This window comes from Piliocolobus tephrosceles, chromosome 1, assembly GCF_002776525.5.
Source record: "Piliocolobus tephrosceles isolate RC106 chromosome 1, ASM277652v3, whole genome shotgun sequence".
NCBI lineage: Eukaryota > Metazoa > Chordata > Mammalia > Primates > Cercopithecidae > Piliocolobus > Piliocolobus tephrosceles.
In genome coordinates, this window is record NC_045434.1 from 129,295,583 (window position 1) to 129,316,412 (window position 20,830).

At 37.7% G+C, this 20,830-nt stretch overlaps 1 protein-coding gene across 7 annotated transcripts in view; it reads right to left on the reverse strand.

Moving 5' to 3' along the window:
* Nucleotides 1-20,830, reverse strand: part of RPAP2 (RNA polymerase II associated protein 2) — a 93,997-nt gene that overhangs the window by 21,162 nt on the left and 52,005 nt on the right. For 5 of the 7 annotated variants that reach the window (XM_023230995.2, XM_023231002.1, XM_023231001.1 and 2 more), the window contains one exon: nucleotides 19,077-19,145. In XM_023230995.2, the coding sequence (XP_023086763.1) occupies nucleotides 19,077-19,145 (69 nt within the window). Of the gene's footprint in view, nucleotides 1-11,673; nucleotides 13,102-15,320; nucleotides 15,355-19,076; nucleotides 19,146-20,830 lie in introns of those variants that run through there. The other 2 variants (XM_023230998.2, XM_023230997.2) reach the window with 2 other exon arrangements.

Consider the following 20,830-nt stretch of genomic DNA (forward strand, 5'->3'; position numbering starts at 1 on the left):
TTACCTAGCAAAACCTACACCCTGAGATAAATGTTGCAATCTGCTTTCTCCACACCTATAATAGATGGCTGGAAACTACTGGTGGCATGGGGATATGGGGAAGAAGGGAACCCTGAAGGTCGGTACCAGTACAAATCCATGATCTGTAGCCTCATCTGGATACTTAATGTCACTTGTCAATTTTCTCTCACCCTGAATTAGCTCCTTTTCTGAATCCTCTCAATGACTACTCCACTATCATTACAGTTGACCCCTGAGCAATGCAGGCATTAGGGACACTGACCCCCTCCCCCATGCAGTTGAAAATCTGTATATAATGTTTGACTCCTCAAAACTTAACTACAAATAGCCCACTGTTGACCAGAAGCCTTACAGACAACATAAACAGTCGATTAACACATATTTTATGCTATATGCTTATAATAAATATTACATAATGCATTATATAAGGATATGTATTAGATCCTTACAATAAAGTAAGCTAGAGGAAAGAAAATGTTAAGAAAATAATGTGGCACATATACACCATGGAATACTATGTGGCCATAAAAAAGGATGAGTTCGTGTCCTTTGTAGGGACATGGATGCAGCTGGAAACCATCATTCTCAGCAAACTATCGCAAGAACAGAAAACCAAACACCACATGTTCTCACTCATAGGTGGGAACTGAACAATGAGCTCACTTGGACACAGGAAGGGGAACATCACACACCGGGACCTATTGTGGGGAGAGGGAAAGGGGGAGGGATAGCATTAGGAGATATACCTAATGTAAATGACGAGTTAATGGGTGCAGCACACCAACATGGCACACGTATACATATGTAACAAACCTGCACGTTGTGCACATGTACCCTAGAACTTAAAGTATAACAATAAAAAAAAGAAGAAAAAAATCATAAAGAAGAGAAAATATATTTACTATTCATTAAGTGCAAGTAGATCATCATAAAGGTTTTTATCCTTGTATTCACACTGAGTAGGCTGAGGAAGAGGAGGAGGAAGAGAAGTGGGGTTGGTCTGGCTATCTTAAGTGTGGCAGAGGCAGAAAAATATCCACATATAAGTAGACTTGCACAGTTCAAACCCATAAACCCATGTTGTTCAAGGGTCAGTTGTGTTTTCACTCTTTATACAACCGTAACTTCTTCACTCTTAGAAGAGAACCTCATACCCTACTTCATTGAAAAATGAAGTTGTTAGGCATGATATAAAAATCTCTCCCTTCTACCTATAAACGTATCTGCAGTCATGCTGCTCTTCACTTATTTTCTCCCTGTCTCAGAAGATGTAGTATTTCTCTCCCGTTCACACTATTCCATCTGCCTGTGCCATGATCACATTTCCTTGTGCCTCCTGAGATGTGCCCTGTTCCATCATGTGTATCTACCTTGCCTGCAACTTCAAATTATTTTTCTTTATTGGCTCCTTCTCCATATTGTATGGTTAAGTCTGTTTCTATCCAAAACAAATGGTTACTGTTCAATCTCTTTCCTACCCTTATCATCAGGTTCCTCAAAAGAGAAGCCAACATTTATGGACTCCACTTTCTTATCTTAACTTGAGATGCAGGGGTTCATATACTTCTTCAAATTATAAAAAGGGCTTCTATTTTTTCAAACATGCCTTTTTTTCCCCCTGAGGAAGGAGTATAAATTTTACTCCTACTTTCAATGTATAACCTTCTATCTCAATGTATAACCTTGGCTGCAAAGAATTGGCTAGTGACACTTAATTTTATATGTTTGGGAACTTGATTTTGGAGCATGTAAAAGTTGTGTGAGTCTTAGTGTTTTAGAGCAACATTTTTCTCTGCACTGATACCAGAATAATACTAGTTATAACCTGGCAGTTGCTTTATTCTCATGAAACATTTTTGCAGTGCAGCAGATTTGTCACTCCTTGCAATGAAAAACCTCTGAGTGACAAAAAACATTATAATGTGGGGCCTCAAAACTCACTGAAAAGAAAATCAGTAAATAAATAAAATGGAAATAGTCCTGGAGATTCAATTACTGTAATGTCTTTTCACCACCACAGAAACTGCAGGTGTTCACCAAGCAGTTTGGAACAGTTTCTGAAGTGCTTTTGCTGCACTCGGAATTTTCAATGTTAAGCCTTATGTATTGTGATATGTTTCCGTCTTTTAAAGCAGATTATACTTGAGTTGTACTAAAATGACAAACAGCCAAATCCCAAACTCATTCAAAGTGAATGGTGGGACAACACAAACAGCCAATAGTGAGAACCAGAAAATTCCAGGCTCTTTTTCACCATTTTGGCTTGTAAACTCTGCTTTACAACTTTGTAAAAATATTTAAACAAGGAATAAATAAAATGGAAGCATTTGAATTTTGCTTCCAAACACCACATGACTTTATTTGTTAACTGGAATTATCAGAATGAGAAAAGTCAGAGGCAGGAAGAATATTTAAAAGCTGTTGAGTCTCTATAATACATAATCTAAATGGAAGTGTTTAACAACAGAGAAGAAAGCACAATCAGTGATCGGGATCTTGAATTTCACGAGCACTCTTAATACACCTGGGAATAATTTTTTTCTCCTTGTAACTTCCATTCAAGTTTGCAAGGCTATTTTTTAAAATACATTCAGTAAAACTAGTTAAAGGAAGAGTTTGCCTCTTGAGTAAAAAATTTCCATTAGGACCCATTAATATTTGATAAATGCTTCTAATTCAACGAACAAATATCAACATGTAAAACATTTAACAAATTCTTCAGAATTGTGTCTGTGATGCATCAGATAAATAACTAAAAGACATAGTGCCACCTCTATCGACCTGGTAATTAACTGCTATATAACCAATTCTTCTATTTTGTCAGTCCACAGAAGAGAAAACAGTTAAATCCATGGAAGATAAAAACAATATTTGGAATAAAGTTTTGAATCAAAGAAACATTTAAAAAAAGTTAAAGTGTTTACTAATTTTATAACTAATGAATTAAAAGATAATCTCACATTTACATCTAACTTTGTTTTTTGTTAATTTTATTAAAGATTTTATAAAAATTGCATTTGCAAAAAGGCAATGCTGGATTTGGTTAAAATTAGCAATTCTTTTAAGGCTAAATAGTCACATCTTTATCAGACTGTATTCATGTGGGAAAATATGAATCATTATATAGATTATATCTCTATAATGAAAGTCTTTTCTTCAGTCACAATAGTAAGCAACTCTTTCTGTTTTTTCACGTGCAATGCAATTTTACCAGTGTTACCAAATCTATGCCATAAGTCCATAATATCAACAATAATTTATCCAAGTTTTTCCCATCCCATTCATTCTTTTGATGTATCAACAAATATTCACTGAATGCTTACTAAGTGCTAGAGTAAGTGCTTGGCATTAGGAAGACAAAAGTAATCCAGACAATGTCTTTGACTGTATGGAGATTATGTTTTGGTAAGAAAACTGCTTCAAATTCACCTCACTTACTATAGATATCTTTCCTGGCTTAGCACTGTTTACATATTGTCCAAACACAATATTGGATAAATGGAAATTCTCTTATTCTCATGTAGAAACTTACATGTGTGCGCATATGTACATATGTACATATATATACATATATATATGCTTTTTTTTTTTTTTTTTTTTGGTAAATTATGTTTATGTTCCCAAAACCAACTTGTGGGTCATGGAAGGTGAGAAGGCAGGGGAAGGTAAAAGTCATGAATATGAGAAAATAAAGGTTAGTCACCATAATTAAACATAGTGGCTGTATAACTCAAGCTCAGAAATGCCTAAATTAATTCTCCTAGGGGTATCATTGACCTGTGGAGAAAGGAGGGTAAGAATCAATCAGAGCCAGAATGAAACTAATAATACAGTAATGAATGTAACAGTAATGAAAATAAATAATACGGGTTTTTGGGAGCTGAAATATACAAGGTTTGGTTCCTGCGCTTTTGAAATTAAGAGCAGGAGGCAAAATGTTACCAAATAACGCTGACATTTAAAGCAAGGAGAGAGAAATATGTGGCAGATAAGTAGGAAAGTGGGTGAAAGGAGTTAGGAAAGAAAAAGAGGCAAATACACCTTTGATGACATTCCCAGTCTCTTCATGGGCCACATTCCAGCAGTTACCCTCTAGTTCTTCCAGCCTTGCCTGTCTAATGTCTCCTTCCCCTCTGCTACCAAAATGCTCAAACTTCCACTATCTTGAGAATCTTCTGATGATTTATCATATCACATTGGATGATAAACCCCTTCTCCTTTCTGCTTTTGCCAACCATATGAAAAGAGTAGCTGGCATTTGCTCCGTCTAGTGCCTCAACACCACATGTAATACTATAGCAGCCTTTACAATCTGGTCTCCGCTCATCATTCTGTAGCAACTGCTTTCTTGAAGGTTACCCACACCACCTAATTGCCAGGACCACAGCCCTTAGTACTTATTCTCATTCTTATTCAGCACAGAGCAACTACTTCATCTCTAGGAAGATAGTTACTACATTTTTCTTAAAACTTAAACTTAAGTTTAAGACTGTTTAACAGTGTTCTGGTTGATTACATACCTGTCTGAGGCACAATGCAGGGCAAAGTACATGTTTTGAAGTCAGATAGGGTCTGAGTCTGAATCTCAGCTCTGACCTTGGGCAAAGTGTATGTCTTTACAGAGCCTATTTCTTCCATTGGTGAGTGGAACACCATTGACCAGACTGAATTGTGAGAATCAAACGAAATAATGTCGAGTCTAGCATGGTGTTTGCATTTAGTTGGTGCTCAAAGTGTCTCTTTCCCCTCTCTCCCTTTTTCTGCTTTCTCTGTATTCTTCAGGCATTCTTGGCCTTGATCCAGCTGTCCCACAAAGTTTTGTCCCATCTTGACTGTGCATTTAACATCCTCTACCTCTGCCATCTCATCCATCCCAATGCTGACACCAAAATCTAGGTCTCTGATTTTCATCACCATTCTTCAGCTCTAGTTCCACATTTTCAACTCCTGTCAGGGAGCCATCTAACTGATAATTTGCCTAAATCTTAAATTGAACAGGAAGTCTCAGAACTTGCAAAACAGGTATAAAACCAAGTGCATCGCTAGGCATGATGGCTCATGCCTGTAATCCCAGCACTTTGGGAAGCTAAGGCGGGTGAATCATCTGAGGTCAGGAGTCAAGACCAGTGTGGCCAAAATAGTAAAATCCTATCTCTACTAAACATACAAAAATTAGCTGGGCATGGTGGCGCACACCTGTAATCCCAGCTACTTGGGAGGTTGAGGCCAGAGAATTGCTTGAACCTGGGAGGTGGGGGTTGCGGTGAGCCAAGATTGTACCATTGCACTCCAGCTTGGGCAACAAGAGCATAACTCCATCTCATAAATAAATAAATAAATAAATAAATAAATAAATAAATAAAAATAAAAATAAATGCATCACCTCTTTCAATTAGTTCTTCCTACCTGCTTCTCAGAAGGTACCAGTATCTTCACAGCCACCTGTCTTAGTATCTTAAAATTATGTTTGACTTTCCCCAACTTTGCAAAATCCTATAGATTCTAGAGCTGTAGTGTTTCTCATAATTTGTCTCTTCCTTTACATTTCATTGCCTCACTGCTCTTCGTTTAACTAGGCTGTTACTAGTAGAGGCTTTGAGAAAATCAATTCCATAAAAGGTGGGGGCAAGATCCAGAATGCAAAGGATTAATGAGAAGCACTGGAATCACTGAGAGCAGACAAGCTCTTCAAGAAGTTTGGTAGGTGAGTGGATGATAGCCTGAGGTCAAGAAAAAAGGATAGGTGTATTTGTCTTTCCTGTTTTTTTTTTTTTTTTTTTTTTTTAATTTAAAGATGAATAGGCTGGGCATGGAGGCTCACACCTGTAATCCCAGCACTTTGGGAGACCGAGGTGGGGGATCACTTGAGTTTAGGAGTTCGAGACCAGCCTGGGCAACAAAGTGAGACACATCTCTACAAAAAAAATTTTTTTTAAAGCTGAGCATAGTGATGCATGCCTATGGTCCCGGCTACACGGGAGGCTGAGGCAGGAGGATCACTTGAACTCAGGAGGTTAAGGCTTTAGTGAGCTGTGACTGTGCCACTGCACTTTAGCCTGGGTGACAGAGCGAGACCATGTCTCAAAGGAAAAAAAATAAAGATGAGCCAGCCCCTAAAAATTTTAAGTACAGTGAGACAAGCATACATTAATCAAGTAATCATACAATAAATATGAAACTGAAAATAGGGTAAGTGCTAAGAAAGAAAAGTATATAGTGTTGTGAGGGCCTGTGTATAGACATATTTGATCTAGCCATGGAGGTCAGGGAAAATTTCCTGAGGAGGAAACACTTCCTCAAGTTCTGAAAGAAGAAGGGGAATTAACCAAGGGAAGAGGGGAGAGAACACTTCGGACCTGTGTCCTACAGTGGTAAAGATTATGATGAGAAAGATATGAAAGAAGGTCAGAGTGACAGGAATGGGAGAACAAGGTAGGATGGTGTGAGATGAGGCTGGAGAAGAAAGAAAGGCCTCATCACAGGGGTACATAGGCCGCAATAAAAAGTTTTTCTTTAAGAGCAATTGAAAGTCTTTGAAAGGCTGACGCAAGGTGGAAGATAGGATCAGATCTGACTCCAGATCTCTGCAAGACTAACCTTCCTAAAACATAGATTTTATGATATTATTCTACTCAAAACTTAAATGAAGGGAGGATCACTTGAACCCAGGAGTTTGAGGTTACAGTGGGCTATGATCACGCCATTGACTGCAGCCTGGGCAACAGGGCAAGATCCTGTGTCTAAAACAAACAAACAAACGAAACTCCACAAAAAAACAAAAACAAAAAATTTAAATGACTTTCATTACCCACTGAATTAAGTTTATCTGCCATTAAAGGATTTATCTCAGGGGCAGGGTATGGTGGCTTACGCCTGTAATCCCAACACTTTGGGAGGCCAAGGCAGGCAGATCACTTGAGGCCAAGAGTTTGAGAACAGCCTGGCCAACATGGCAAAACCCTGTCTCTATTAAAAATATAAAAATTAGCTGGGTGTGGTGGTGCACGCCTGTAGTCCCAGCTACTCGTGAGGATGAGACACAAGAATCCCTTGAACCCGGGAGGCAGAGGTTGCAGTGAGCCAAGACCATGTCACTGCACTCCAGCCTGGGCAACACAGACTCTGTCTCAAAACAACCACCACAAAAATCTATCTCTACAACAGACCCAACCTTTCCTTCTAGTTATCAGCCTTATCTTGCTTGTTTCATGCTATACATAGGCACTTCCTAGAATCCTCTCATCTGTTCTATTTCTTGAAATCCTTTCTGTCTTTTGAACCCATCACCTTTGTATGCTCCCCTAAACAGATCTTTTACTTTATTATAACCTCCCAAGTCTTTTACTTCTTTGAATCCCAACAATATTTTGTGCCTTTTTTTTTTTCCCGGCATTTAACACATTCAATTTTTTATTGTAGCTACTTGTGCAGCACATTATTGATTTCTCCCTTTCCTCAACCTCCAGTAGGCTGTAAAGTGTTTAAGGGAAAGGGATTTGTTTAATCTTTGTATTCCCTGTAGGGTCTAAGACATAGTCTTACTCATAGCGTTGCTCAATAAACATCTGTTGTGTGTGTGTGTGTTATATATGCAATTCTTTTTTTTTTTTTTTTTCTTTATGAGATGGCGTCTTGCTCTGTCACCCAGGCTGGAGTACAGTGGCACAATCTCAGCTCACTGAAACCTCTGCTTTAAGGGTTCAAACGATTCTCCTGTCTCAGCATCCCAAGTAGCTGAGATTACAGGAGGTTCCCACCATCATGCCTGGCTAATTTTTGTATTTTTAGGAGAGACGTAGTTTCATCATGTTGGCCAGGTTGGTCTTGAACTCCTGACCTCAGGTGATCCACCTGCCTTGGCCTCCCAAAGTGCTGGGATTATAGGTGTGAGCCACTGCGTCTGGCCCATTTTTTAATGAGAGAAAAAAAGTAGAAAATAAAAAAGGAAAATGGGCCAGGTGTGGTGGCTCATGCCTGTAATCCCAGCACTTTGGGAGGCTGAGGTGGGCAGATCACTTGAGGCCAGGAGTTCGAGACCAGCCTGACCAACATGGCAAAACCCCATCTTTACTAAAAATAAAAAAATAAAAATAAAAATAAAAATCAGCCTGGAGTGGTGACACACACCCGTAATCCCAGCTACTTGGGAGCCTGAGAGAGGAGGATTGCTTGAACCCAGGAGGCAGAGGTTGCAGTAAGCCAAGATCAGGTCACCTGTACTGCAGCCTGGGTGACAGACAGATTCTGTCTCAAAAAATAAAAGTTAAAAAAAGGAAATTGGTATTCCAGAGCTATTTTTTAAAAAAAGTCCTTAAATGTGAATTAGAAACACTCACATAAAATAACTTTCTAAACTTTTCTATTCATTGATGATACTTATTCCCAGAATAAAATATAAAGAATAGGCTGGGCATGGTGGCTCACACCTATAATCCCAGCACTTTGGGAGGCTGAGGCAGGTGGATCACTTGAAACCAGGAGTTTGACACCAGCCTGGCCAACATGGTGAAACCTCATCTCTACTAAAAAAATTAAAAAAATAAATAAATAAAACAAAATGTAAAGAATAAATTGGATGAGGAAAAAAAGGCCCACAGTTGGAGTGAGGATTCTGTAAGGAAAACAGTTTCAAAACATATTTTAACATTCACAAAATTAATTTACACGTTTCGTTTTGCTCTTTACCACCCTTATTATAATGTGCAGGTGCTAAACCACTCCACATTCTCCTTTTGCATTTGAGGAAAAGTTCCACATCTTTGATATGAAGAGCAATACAGTTTGAGTATCCCTTATCTAAAATGCTTGGGACCAGAATTGTTTTGGAGTTCGGATATTTTAGAATTTTGGAATACTTGCATTATACTTACTGGTTGAACATCCCTAATCCAAAAATCCGAAATCTGAAACACTCCAACGAGTATTTCCTTTGAGCATCATGTTGGTGCTGAAAAAGTTTCGGATTTTGGAGCATTTTGGATTTTGGATTTCTAATACTTAACCTGTATAATGTCAACTAAAGTCTGCACTAGAAAGAGAAGGCCTCTTCAGGGTGTTCCTCTCATCTATTTAAATGAGTACTCTGAGCTCTTTCCATAGAAAGAGTGACTGACTAGTATTTCCCTGCCAAGCTTATGATGGAGATATGTAACAAAGTATAACACTTGGACAGTGTCACCACAGAACTCCACCTGCAAAATTAAATTGTTTCCTATGCTAAATATACTCCTCTTTATCTCTTTCAGAAGACTTTGATATATTGCATGAAAACAGTTTCTTACTTTTTATACCTCATACTTGAATTAGCACTACCAAGTTGATTTAACCTGGATTTAGTCCAATCCTTCACACTGCCAACAATAATAGTCAATGAAGTTAAGTAACTTGTACAAGGCTATCCTGCTAGTTAGGAACAAAAATAGGATATAATCCAGAATGGAGACTGAGTTTAGGGTTTCGAGAGACCCTTGTATAGTTAAAGGTAGTCTGTGGGGTAGAATAATTATATTTTAAAAAACATAATGTTAAATAAAATTAATGACATAAGGACAAGGTGGGAGGATTGCCTGAGCTCAAGACCAGCCTAGGCAATGTGGTCAAACCCTATCTCTACAAAAAAAATTAGCTGGGCATGGTAGCATGCACCCATAGTCCCCGCTACTTGGGAGGTTGAGTTAGGAGGATTGCTTGAGGCTGGGAGGCAGAGATTGCAGTGAGCCAAGATCATGCCACTGCACTCCAGCCTGGGTAACAGAGAACCTGTCTCAAAATAATAATAAGAAGAATAATTAATTATATAAATTAAAATTGCATTTAATCTTAGGCACAAAGGTAATGTCCCCAAATTTGAAAAACCAGGAGGCATGTGAGGTTAGTACCATTAAAGGACTTCTAAGAGAAACAAAAAAGTAGACAAGAAGAATATGCTATTAAGAAGTATGTCACTATGAACTTTCCATTTCAGAACTACTATCTAGAAAACAGAGATAAAAACTCTGATTATAAGAAACTATGATAGCCAAATAAAATAAAATGTTTTTCTTATAACAGATGGTTTATGTCCTGTTAATGTTTGCATTTAATGCTTTAGGTTTACCCATTAATAAGGAAGCAGGGATGCTTTCCACTGATATTTCTAATTCAAAAGAAAAAAGTTCTTTGTAACTCACTTTGTAGTGATATATTACACATAGGTTTGTTTAAAGGGCTGGGTTACAGTGACTTTACAACTTTATATCTAATTCCTGTTTGTGACAGATCTACAGAACAACTTGGCAGATGAATACTGGAAAAGCTTTTCTTCATCATTGTCGCCATGTAACAATTCTCTCAGAATAGTGTCTCCAACTTTTTTTCAATACTCTAAGATTGAAATGTAGTCAACTATGGCTTCCACACACAATGATTATCACACCCTTATAGTGGCAGACCCTGATGCTGGGGGTAACAGTTCCCTCAAGCTTCATGCTTCCTAGCTCTCAGGGAGCTCAGTCAGGATGTGATGATGGCACTAGCAGATAGAGGGACTGGCTCCTAAAATCAAGGCTTGATTTGCAAGGGCCAACTGCTGCTAACTGCTGTCATCACCACCACTGCTGCTGCTTGGGACAGGGCAGCTGGAGTGCACATCTTTTTGCTCAGGATCCTTGATGACTTTTAATGTGGAGTATGGCCTGAAGTTGGAGATACTCAACTACTTATGAATAAGAAAAAAGAGTAGCATTATAAAACTGCCAAAGATATAGGGAATTCTGTGGGGGGAATTATTGTAGAAAGTCGGCTTTGATTAAAAATTTAAACAAGTATTATTTCTTTAGAAACTATCTAGATTGCCATATAGCTCTGTTGGCTGAGGGTAAAGTTATTTCAGTTTAAAAACATGTTTTTGTTACATAAACTCTCAGCAATAAGTATGGGAATGTATAGAAATAATCTAATTATTGTTCAATCCTCAGTAAACAGGTAAATATTTAAACTTCACAAAGACAAAGGTGATAGGATAGTAAATATCATAAGATAAACAAATTCAAGATTTATATAAGCAAGAAACAAAAACTGAATTTTATGGATACTGAGGAATCCAAAAGAATACCAGTAGCTACTGTTCAGACATTTATATGGTTTCAGATTGAACACTATGAACACCATAACCTTTGTTTTTAGCTTGAAAGTACTCATTTTGCGTTTATAGTAGAAATTCCTAAAACATAAGAAATTGATGTTACATGTCCATGAAAGCCTAAAATCAATTAGATTAGGCATATTTAAGTTTTGGGGAAACTGCATATATAAGCCTTTAAAATGACTACTGGGTGTGAAGCAAGATGAGATAATTTGTAAAGTTCAATCTTTGGAGTCCTCATACATTGCTAGTGGAAATGTAAAATGATACAACCACTGTGGAAAACACTTTGGCAGTTCTTTTAAAGGTTAAACAGAGTTATCATATGACCCAGCAATTCTACTCCTAAGTATATACCTAAGAGAACATAAAACATATGCTCACACAAAACATCTGTACATGAATGTTTATAGCACTGTTACCCATCAAATAGCAAAAAATGGAAATAACCCAAATGTTTGTCAACTGATGAATAAACAAATGTGGTATATCCATACAATAGAATATTATTTGGCCATAAAAAGGAATGAAGTACTGTTACATGCTACAAAATGGATGAATCTTGAAAACACATTAAGTGAAAGAAGCCAGATATAAAAGGTCATATATGATTCCATTTATATGAAAAGTTCAGAAATAGATAAATCCGTCAAGATAGAGAATGGATTTATGGTTGCCAGAGGACTGGAGGAAGGGAAAGTGGGACTGAACTAATAGATAGGAGGTTTCTTTTTTGGGTGACAGAAATGTTCCAGAATTAGATAAGTGGTGACGGTTGTACAACATAGTGAATATACTAAAAACCAGTGAACTGTATATTTTGTATATTTTAAAATATACAAATGGTAAACTGTATATGAATTTTATCTCAACTTTAAACAGCTCAGTTAAATATAAAAATTCCATAATTGTAAGGAAATATAAAAAACTAATTTCAATGATCTTCAAATATGGTCTCAAATACCTAAAATTAAATTTGGACTGCTAAGGGAAAGAGCTGGGAATACTTGTAACCAATAGATTTCTAAGGAACCATCTCTTTGTTTTTCATGGTATGTTCACAGATTTTTCTGAGGAAATTAGCAATAGGCAGGCTTTAAAAAACCAGCCTGCTGAGGCAAAAGCCTTAGTCACATCTTTCCATTCAGGCCTGGTAGCCCTAGGGAAGTGACTCTCCAGAGTCTCTATCTGTATGATGGTTACCTAAAGTGGCTGCCCATGTCCAGTGATGGCTTTTGTTTAGCGATCATGGTCAAGTTGAGCTGTTTAAATACCATTTCCCAGGACTTATATGCTTACTCCCTGAACGACAGGAATACTCAAAGCTTTTAGAGAGAATAAACTATTGTATGGTCTCTGCCTAGGAAGCGGGCCACAGTTCACTGGAAACAGCCAGTTCAGATAAATAAAATGAAAGCAGACATTTTTGGAGATGGTCTTGAAAGCTTTCCATTAGAGAACATCAAGGGCATAGAACTAGGAAGAACATGTATCCATGTTAGACTACTACACGTCACTTTATCCTCTATCCTTTCTGAGTAATACAAAGTATTCATCTCCTTCAATGGATAACCAAATAATTCACACAGAACACAACACACACCTCCCTCTCTCCCTGGTCACCAAGAGACATTTGACTCTTATGATACAATTAACCATAGACCATCAGAAAACAAAGTAGTGGCTTATTTACAAAGCTTTTATATTAAACTTGGGTGGAAAAGTTACATTTTAAGTATAAGCACTCTTGAGGAAACCTGATTCCCATTTCTGCACATAGGCTGCACACAAAGGAACTCAGGCCAGTTAAGCTGCTTCTCGATAGCCTTCTATATGTCTTCTCTTTGGCTGCCAGTTTTGGTTTGGACATTTCCCTGTATTTCTCAGTTTTAGGTCACCATCAGCACAGTCTGCTCTTGTGTTGCAGGCTCAAGAATACTGACAGAGGTCACAGAAGACTGGGGAAGACCAAGAGCAAAGGGAAGAGGGAAGGAGTAAATGGGACAGAAGCTAAGCGATGTGTCCTATAGCTAGAAAATCTTCTCAAAATACCAGTTAAATCTTTTCAAAAAAGCTATTCTGAATAATGTGACCATGATTAAAAGCGATTCTTTACTTTCTGGTTTCTTATATTGTGGGTAACATGGAATTACGAGGAATATAAAAACAAATATGATATACCTAAATCATATCAAAATACCACATCATAAAACATAATTTTATGCAATTCATTATGGTTCTTTCTTTTTTCTTTGAGACAGAGTCTCGCTCTATCACCAGGCTGGAGTGCAGTGGCGCAATCTTGGTTTACGGCAACCTCTGACTCTGGTTCAAGTGATTTTCCTGCCTCTGCCTCCCGAGTACCTAGGATTACAGGCACGCCATGCGCAGCTAATTTTTGTATTTTTAGTAGAGATGGGGTTTCACCATGTTGGCCAGGATGGTCTCAATCTCCTGACTTTGTGATCTACCCGCCTCAGCTTCCCAAAGTGCTCACAGGCATGAGACACTGCACTTGGCCTACTGTCCATTCTAACTTCAAAATATATAAATATATTAATAAGCTTTACACAGTAGAGTATATAGGTACTAAATATTTACGGAAGACTATCTTTTATTTTGAGACAGTCTCACTCTGTCGCCCAGGCTGGAGTGCAGTGGCGCCATCTCAGCTCACTGTAACCTTCATCTCCTGGGTTTAAGTGATTCTCCTGCCTCAGCCTCCAGACTAGCTGGAACTACAGACATGCCCCACCATACCCGGCTAATTTTTGTATATTTAGTAGAGATGAGGTTTCACCATGTTGGCCAGGCTGGTCACAAACTCCTGACCTCAACTGATCTGCCTGCCTCGGCCTCCCAAAGTGCTGGGATTACAAAGTACAGGCATGAGCCACTGCACCTGGCCTATACAAGACTATCTATATATATTTACATACATTTCTTTTTTTTTTTTTTTTGAGACGGAGTCTCGCTCTGTCGCCCAGGCTGGAGTGCAGTGGCCGGATCTCAGCTCACTGCAAGCTCCGCCTCCCAGGTTTACGCCATTCTCCTGCCTCAGCCTCCGGAGTAGCTGGGACTACAGGCGCCCGCCACCTCGCCTGGCTAGTTTTTTGTATTTTTTAGTAGAGACGGGGTTTCACAGTGTTAGCCAGGATGGTCTCGATCTCCTGACCTCGTGATCCGCCCGTCTCGGCCTCCCAAAGTGCTGGGATTACAGGCTTGAGCCACCGCGCCCGGCCTACATACATTTTTATTAAAAGTCATGCATCAAAGATTGTGGAGAAAGCCTAACATCTCAATAGCACATATTTAGTTAAGAAAATCAGGTTCAACTCTATATTATTTCACTATATAGTACCTTTTACAGGAACAAAATCAGATCTAAGAGTAAAGTCTGATAAACTTCAACTAAGATGCAAAATAAATCTGAGCAATTATCAGGTTATTTTATTGCATTTCTAATGAGTTCTTTAAAAAAAAAAGTCAATTATCACTATTATACATGTTCTTCTTTGAATAAGGAGTGCTTCAGAGTCTTTAATTATAACATTTATTAAATAAGAACGAGAGGACATTTTTAAAGGAGTTAAAGGAACATTAATTCCTTCATAAATGTATAGTGCTTAAGCTCTGCTTTAGAAGGTCTTTCCATGTGCTCTTGGGTAGGGTACCACGTAGGGTCTGAATTCATAGTATAAATATCAATAAATGTTGCAATCACAAATTCAAGTTCTATGGAATCAGTGAGAAACCAAAATGAAGTGGGAATAGGTCATGATGTATTTTCATATGGGATGCATTTCATTGAGTGTGCAGTGATCAACTGTACCAACTCTGTTTGATCAGATTTTTTTCTGAGATACGCAAATACAATTTCCATCAGCATACACTGATAAATTACATGTTATGGTCCAAATTATTATTCTTATTTGAGATAGGGTATTGCTCTGTTACCCATGCTTGAGTGCAGTGGCACGATTATGGCTCACTGCAGCCTTATCTCCTGGGCTGAAGCAATCCTCCCACCACAGCTTCTCTAGTCGCTAGGACTATAGACATATATGCCACCATGCCTGGCTAATGTTTTTATTTTTTGTAGAGACAGAGTCTTACTATGTTGCTTAGGCTGGTCTTCAACTCCTAGGCTCAAGCAATCCTTCTGCCTCAGCCTCCCAAAATGCTGGGATTATAGGCATGAACCACTGCACCTGGCACAGATTTAAAAAATGTTAATACATCTGTGAAAGAGCAATGAAAGTCACCAGGAGAAGATGGCTTGCTACCAAAACTCCTTATTCCCTTTAAGAATAAAGGTGTGAAAATTCAAGACTCAGTTTTATTTATGTTGTCCTGGACTATCACGTTTAGGTCAAAATGTTTATTTTTTTCCCCCTTTAACAAGAGTTAGACTTGTGGCATTATAGAAACATACTAATACAATTATATATAGGTGTATGTATGTATCCTCTTCTAAGAGTTCACATGAGGAATTCTGAAAACAGCTTTCATGGATTAAACAAATGCTATTATAGTAATAATAAAACGTAGCAATATTCATATATAAAGAACAGTACTACTGAACATATTATCTTATATTCATCTTAAGTAACAACTGCCATTTAGAATCTTTTGCCTAGCTATAAAGACTTATAAGCAGTTTGTTTTTAAACATGAATTCCAGAAATGTCTACAAGTTGTGACTTAAAAATTCCATTGGAAATTTGAGAGTAGACGTGAAAATTTTCTGAATTATAGGATAATTATTTTTAAAAAAGACATACTCCCATGTATGCCTACAGTCAATGTTACTGGCAATAAGCTAAAAGGCTGAAAGGTGGGGTTACTTCTCCACAAATATGTGTGCGTGTGTTTTCTCCTTTCTCTTTATATGTGCATGTCTCTGGGTGTCTAAAGTCTCCATATTTTTCACTGTAAGGGTACTTATCCAATGCTGGCCCCCATGCCTACTTTTGCTTTCCCCAATGACAAAATGCCTTCTCTAAAAAGTAATTGTGAAACTGTAAAGGGGAGAAAAGGGGTGGAAATACACATTAAAGTATAATTATAATTTATAGAAGTCAATGGAGTTTTCACATGATGAATATGTATTTTAATTTTATCCCTAACTTGTACAGTAGTATTTGCAGTAAAAAGGTGACAAATGGACAAAGCTGGAGATAAAAAAGTCTATCAGTTGAGCCACAGATTTCCAGTGGGGGCAGAAATATGAAAAGCTAAAGGGGAATTTCTGAGAAAAGAGGAAATAAGAAAATAATACAGCACAGGAGACAGAAGTCTTAGAAGCTGATGATCAAAAGAATAGGGAGATTCAGCTAGTGAAGATACAGAATGTGCAAATGCAGAATGAAAAGAATCTGCAAGGAAGGCCAAAAGCAAAAGTTAGAATTATCAGAAAACAAGATTTCAAAGGCAAAAACCTAGGAAACACTACTTGTCTTGGTGTCTATAGTGACCAAAGATTTTTAAAGAAGCCAAAAGGGTTTCCCCTAACTGGGGAAGATTTTAGTTGTCCAGTTGACCAATGACTAGGAGAAGGAAGGTTAGATCTAGCGGTAGGGATTAGGGCATAACGAAAGAGAGGAGGGATGCAAGGTGAATGACAGAAGCAAATAGTGTTTACTGCTACAATTTCAAGATTGATTGCACTAGGCCGGATACAGTGGCTCATCATGCCTGTAATCACAGCACTTTGGGAGGCCAAGGCAGGCGGATCACAAGGTCAGGAGTTCGAGACCAGCCTGACCAACATGGTGAAACCCCCCAACTCTACTGGGCATGGTGGCAGGTGTCTGTAATCCCAGCTACTCAGGAGGCTGAGGCAGGAGAATCACTTGAACCTGGGAGGCAGAGGTTGCAGTGAGCCGAGATTGCGCCATTGCACTCCAGCCTGGGCAACAGAGCAAGACTCCATCTCAAAAAAAAAAGATTGATTGCCCAATATGAAACACACGTACACTACACTAAAATGTGTGCAATTTGTTCTGTGAATTCAATTAAGGCACTATTTTTATGGGTCACTGACTCTTGAAATAAGAGGTTCCCTACATTATATCCAAAGTTAAAGAAGTCAAACAGTGCATAAAAGGACTAGCAAAGCTTTCAGTATTTTGTGCCACATGGATGCCTCTATTAAAATCAAACACTAGAGAGGTTTACTTTTATATGGAATAATCATATGAAATTTTAATGGTAGCCTTTATTATTTCATTTTCCATACTTTTTCAGTTCTTTGCTATATATTTTAGATAAGATGTGGCAAAAATTTAATCCAAAAACAGTAGGACTTAATGTATCTTCAGTAAGCAGTGCTAATACCTTCAGTAAGTGGCTGAGAAAGCAAGATTCTGAGATTAGTGCTGAGCCTAGGCCTCTGACTTGTCAACCAAAAAAGTTACTTCTCCCTTTAGTATAATGAATTGCAGAAGTACAGTTAAACAGTTGTCTATAAGGGTTTATTAGCAGGCATATGATCTGGTCGGTGAGCAGAGATACTGATATTTCCTTTGCCAGTGACCAAAATATTTACAAATTTCATAAAATGGAAAAAACTTTCTAAAAAATTCATAAGATCAGTTCACAAATTACCAATTCAGCTGGAACACTGAATAGTAGAAATGACAAAAGATTTGTTCTTATGGTTGATAAAAAATTTATATCAGGGCATTCAAGTAAAGTTATTTTCTATGTTCTGATTTAATGAATCATGTGAGTTGTATCTGGTTGGGTGACACAGATTCTGGCTCACTGAAGCCTACTCTAATGCTTCTCAGCACAGCCTTCCTAGGGACAGTAAAACCAGAATAACATGTCAGACTGAAGTAATATCAAAGAAAGAGAAAGCAGGGCTGGAGAGGCTATGAGATTGATTCATAACACTTTTTGACCTGTGAGTGTCTGGTAAGTTTTCCAAGTCCTATGGGCTTCAATGACCTCTAACAAGCACCAAGCAGCAACAGTAATGCAATAATGAATGATCCTCAAAAGAAGAATTTTACAATTCAAGCTGAAAAACCCTACACTTATTAAATAGTTGTAACCCTACTGATAAATAGCTTTAGAAACCACTAGTGGTTTCTTAAAAGCTGAATGAGTATTAAATGTTTTATATATGCTTTTGTAGTAAGCATCTGGTTTAGTTCCTTTAAACCTGTCAGATTTTAAAATTGTACATTAATTTAAAAAACTTTTTTGATGCTAATGAAGTGTTGAAAAACAAAATAATATTAGGTATGTAAAAATACAGATGTAAAATAATGAAGCCCATTCAATGTTAATACAATGGACTACTAAAAATGAAACTAAAAGGCTATTCTGTATATACTCTACATGAGGATGTTTGTCTCTTTCAAAGATGATAACAGACTGGGTGTGGTGGCTCATGCCTATAATCCTAGCACTTTGGAAGGTAGAGGCAGATGGATCTCTTGAGTCCAGGAGTTCGAGACCAGCCTGGGCAATATAGTGAGACACCGTCTCTACAAAAAATATAAAAATTAGTCAGGCATGGTGGTGCGTGGCTGTAGTCCCAGCCACTAGAGAGGCTGAGGTGGGAGAATTGCTTGAGCCTGGGAGGCACAGGTGGCAGTGAGCCGAGATCACGCCAATGCACTCCAGCCTGGGCGACAGAGCAAGACTCTGTTTCAAAAAAAAAAAAAAAAAAAAAAAAAGAGATGATAACAAATAGTATTTGTAAAGAATAAGGTATACAGATGGTAAAAAAAATATAGAGAATAATTACATATCACTTTATATAAAAGTTGTTTTATTACATAGGAAAGGAAAGTAAGGCACAAAATAGAGGTATGATATTTTCCAAGGCAGTTTACAAAATCAGTGGATCACTTTGTTTTTCCCTAATTAATATGCTTCACACTTAGTATTTAGAGTTAAAATCTGAGAGAGTACTTACAATGACAGCAACACCATAGCAATTAAAGTCCATTCCGCAGGTTTGTGTATAATATTTCTATTTGTTAACCTGAAAGACAGATAAAATTTATCCAAGGAGTGTTACCTTTAAGCAAACTTTCTCTTTCTTTCTAGAGAACATCAGATTTATAATAATGTGCCACAGAAGCACTATTTTTTTAAAATACTTGTTATATTTGACAGGAAAGAGTCAATAGTATAATAATGCCGCTCAATAGTCACTATCTGATAATGGCCATCTCAAAAGGAAGTGTTCCAGCCCCACTTTTTTATGTTTTAATAATATTACTACTAGACAAGATAAACATATAGGAACAATGTGGGAAACTAAATTGCTTGATTAAAACACACACCCCCCCAACACATATACTCATAATATTCTCTATGCTTTCCCCTAACCAAGCAATTCCTCTCCTCCCCCCCCTTCCCCCCCCCCCCCCCCCCCCCTCTCCCCTCCCCTCTCTCCCCTCCCCTCTCTCTTCTCTTCTCTTCCTCTTCCTCCTCCTCTTCTCTTCTCTCTCTCTTTCTTTCTTCTCTCTCCTTCTTCTTCGTTTTTTTTTAAAGAAAGGGGGTCTTGCTATGTTGCCTGGGCTGCGGTGCAGTGGCTCTTCACAGGCATGATCATGGTACACTGTAGCCTTGAATTCCTGGGCTCAAGAGATCCTCCTGACTCAGCCTCTTGAGTAGCTGGGATGACAGGTACATGTTGCTGTGTCTGGCTTAAGGTAAGCAATTTCTGATTGTAATTTTACTTCATCTTCTGTGCCTTTCCATCTGGTGCTAGGTTGGTAGCAGGCAATTAAGGGATGTTATAGTCCATAATTTACAGAAATAAGAGTTGGCTTAATAAATTATAAGAATAGGTCTTTATTAAAGAAAACTTAAGTTTTTAAAAAAATCAGAAGTAAATTTTATCATTAAGCCATTAATGGCAACAAAAAACTCTGTAGTCATCTTAGTTTCTCAGAAAGCATTTAGAAAGATCACTCTAAATTTAAAAATGATATAAATCAGTAAGAAAATATCAGCCAATAAATAAATGGTAAAGGATATGAACAGGGAATTTATAAAGGAGGAAATTTGAAATGGACAATAAAAATTTGAAAAGGAGCTCAATCTCACTAATAATTTGAGAAATTAATATAAAGACAATAATTCACTCCATCCACCTGGAAAAATGAAAGACTGGCAATACCAAGTTTGGTGAGGATGGGAAGAAATAGTGCAACACACTGTTGATGTAAGCAATTGAATGACAATCTGGCAATATCTAATAAAGTTGAAAATGCATATAAACAGCCCAGCTATTTACATACTTCTAGATATAAAGCCTAAAAACACTCTCACTTATACATAAAAAAATGTGTGTGAAGGTTGTTAATGTAACTCTGCTTGTAATAGAAAAATAAACTGTGGCATATTTATAAAATATTAAATAGCGGTTAAAATGAATAAACTAGATTTACATATTTTGCTCATCATAATTTTGAATGAAAGAAAGCAAACATGGCATGGCTTTTTTTTTTTTTTTTTTAGACAGAGTCTTGTTCTGTCACCCAGGCTGGAGTGCTGTGCCATGCTCTTGGCTCACTGCAACCTCCACCTCCCGAGTTCAAGCAATTCTTCTGTCTCAGCCTCCCAAGTAGCTGGGATTACAGGCATGTGCCACCACGCCTAATTTTTGTATTTTTGTAGAGGTGGGGTTTCACTATGTTGCCCAGGCTGGTCTCTAAC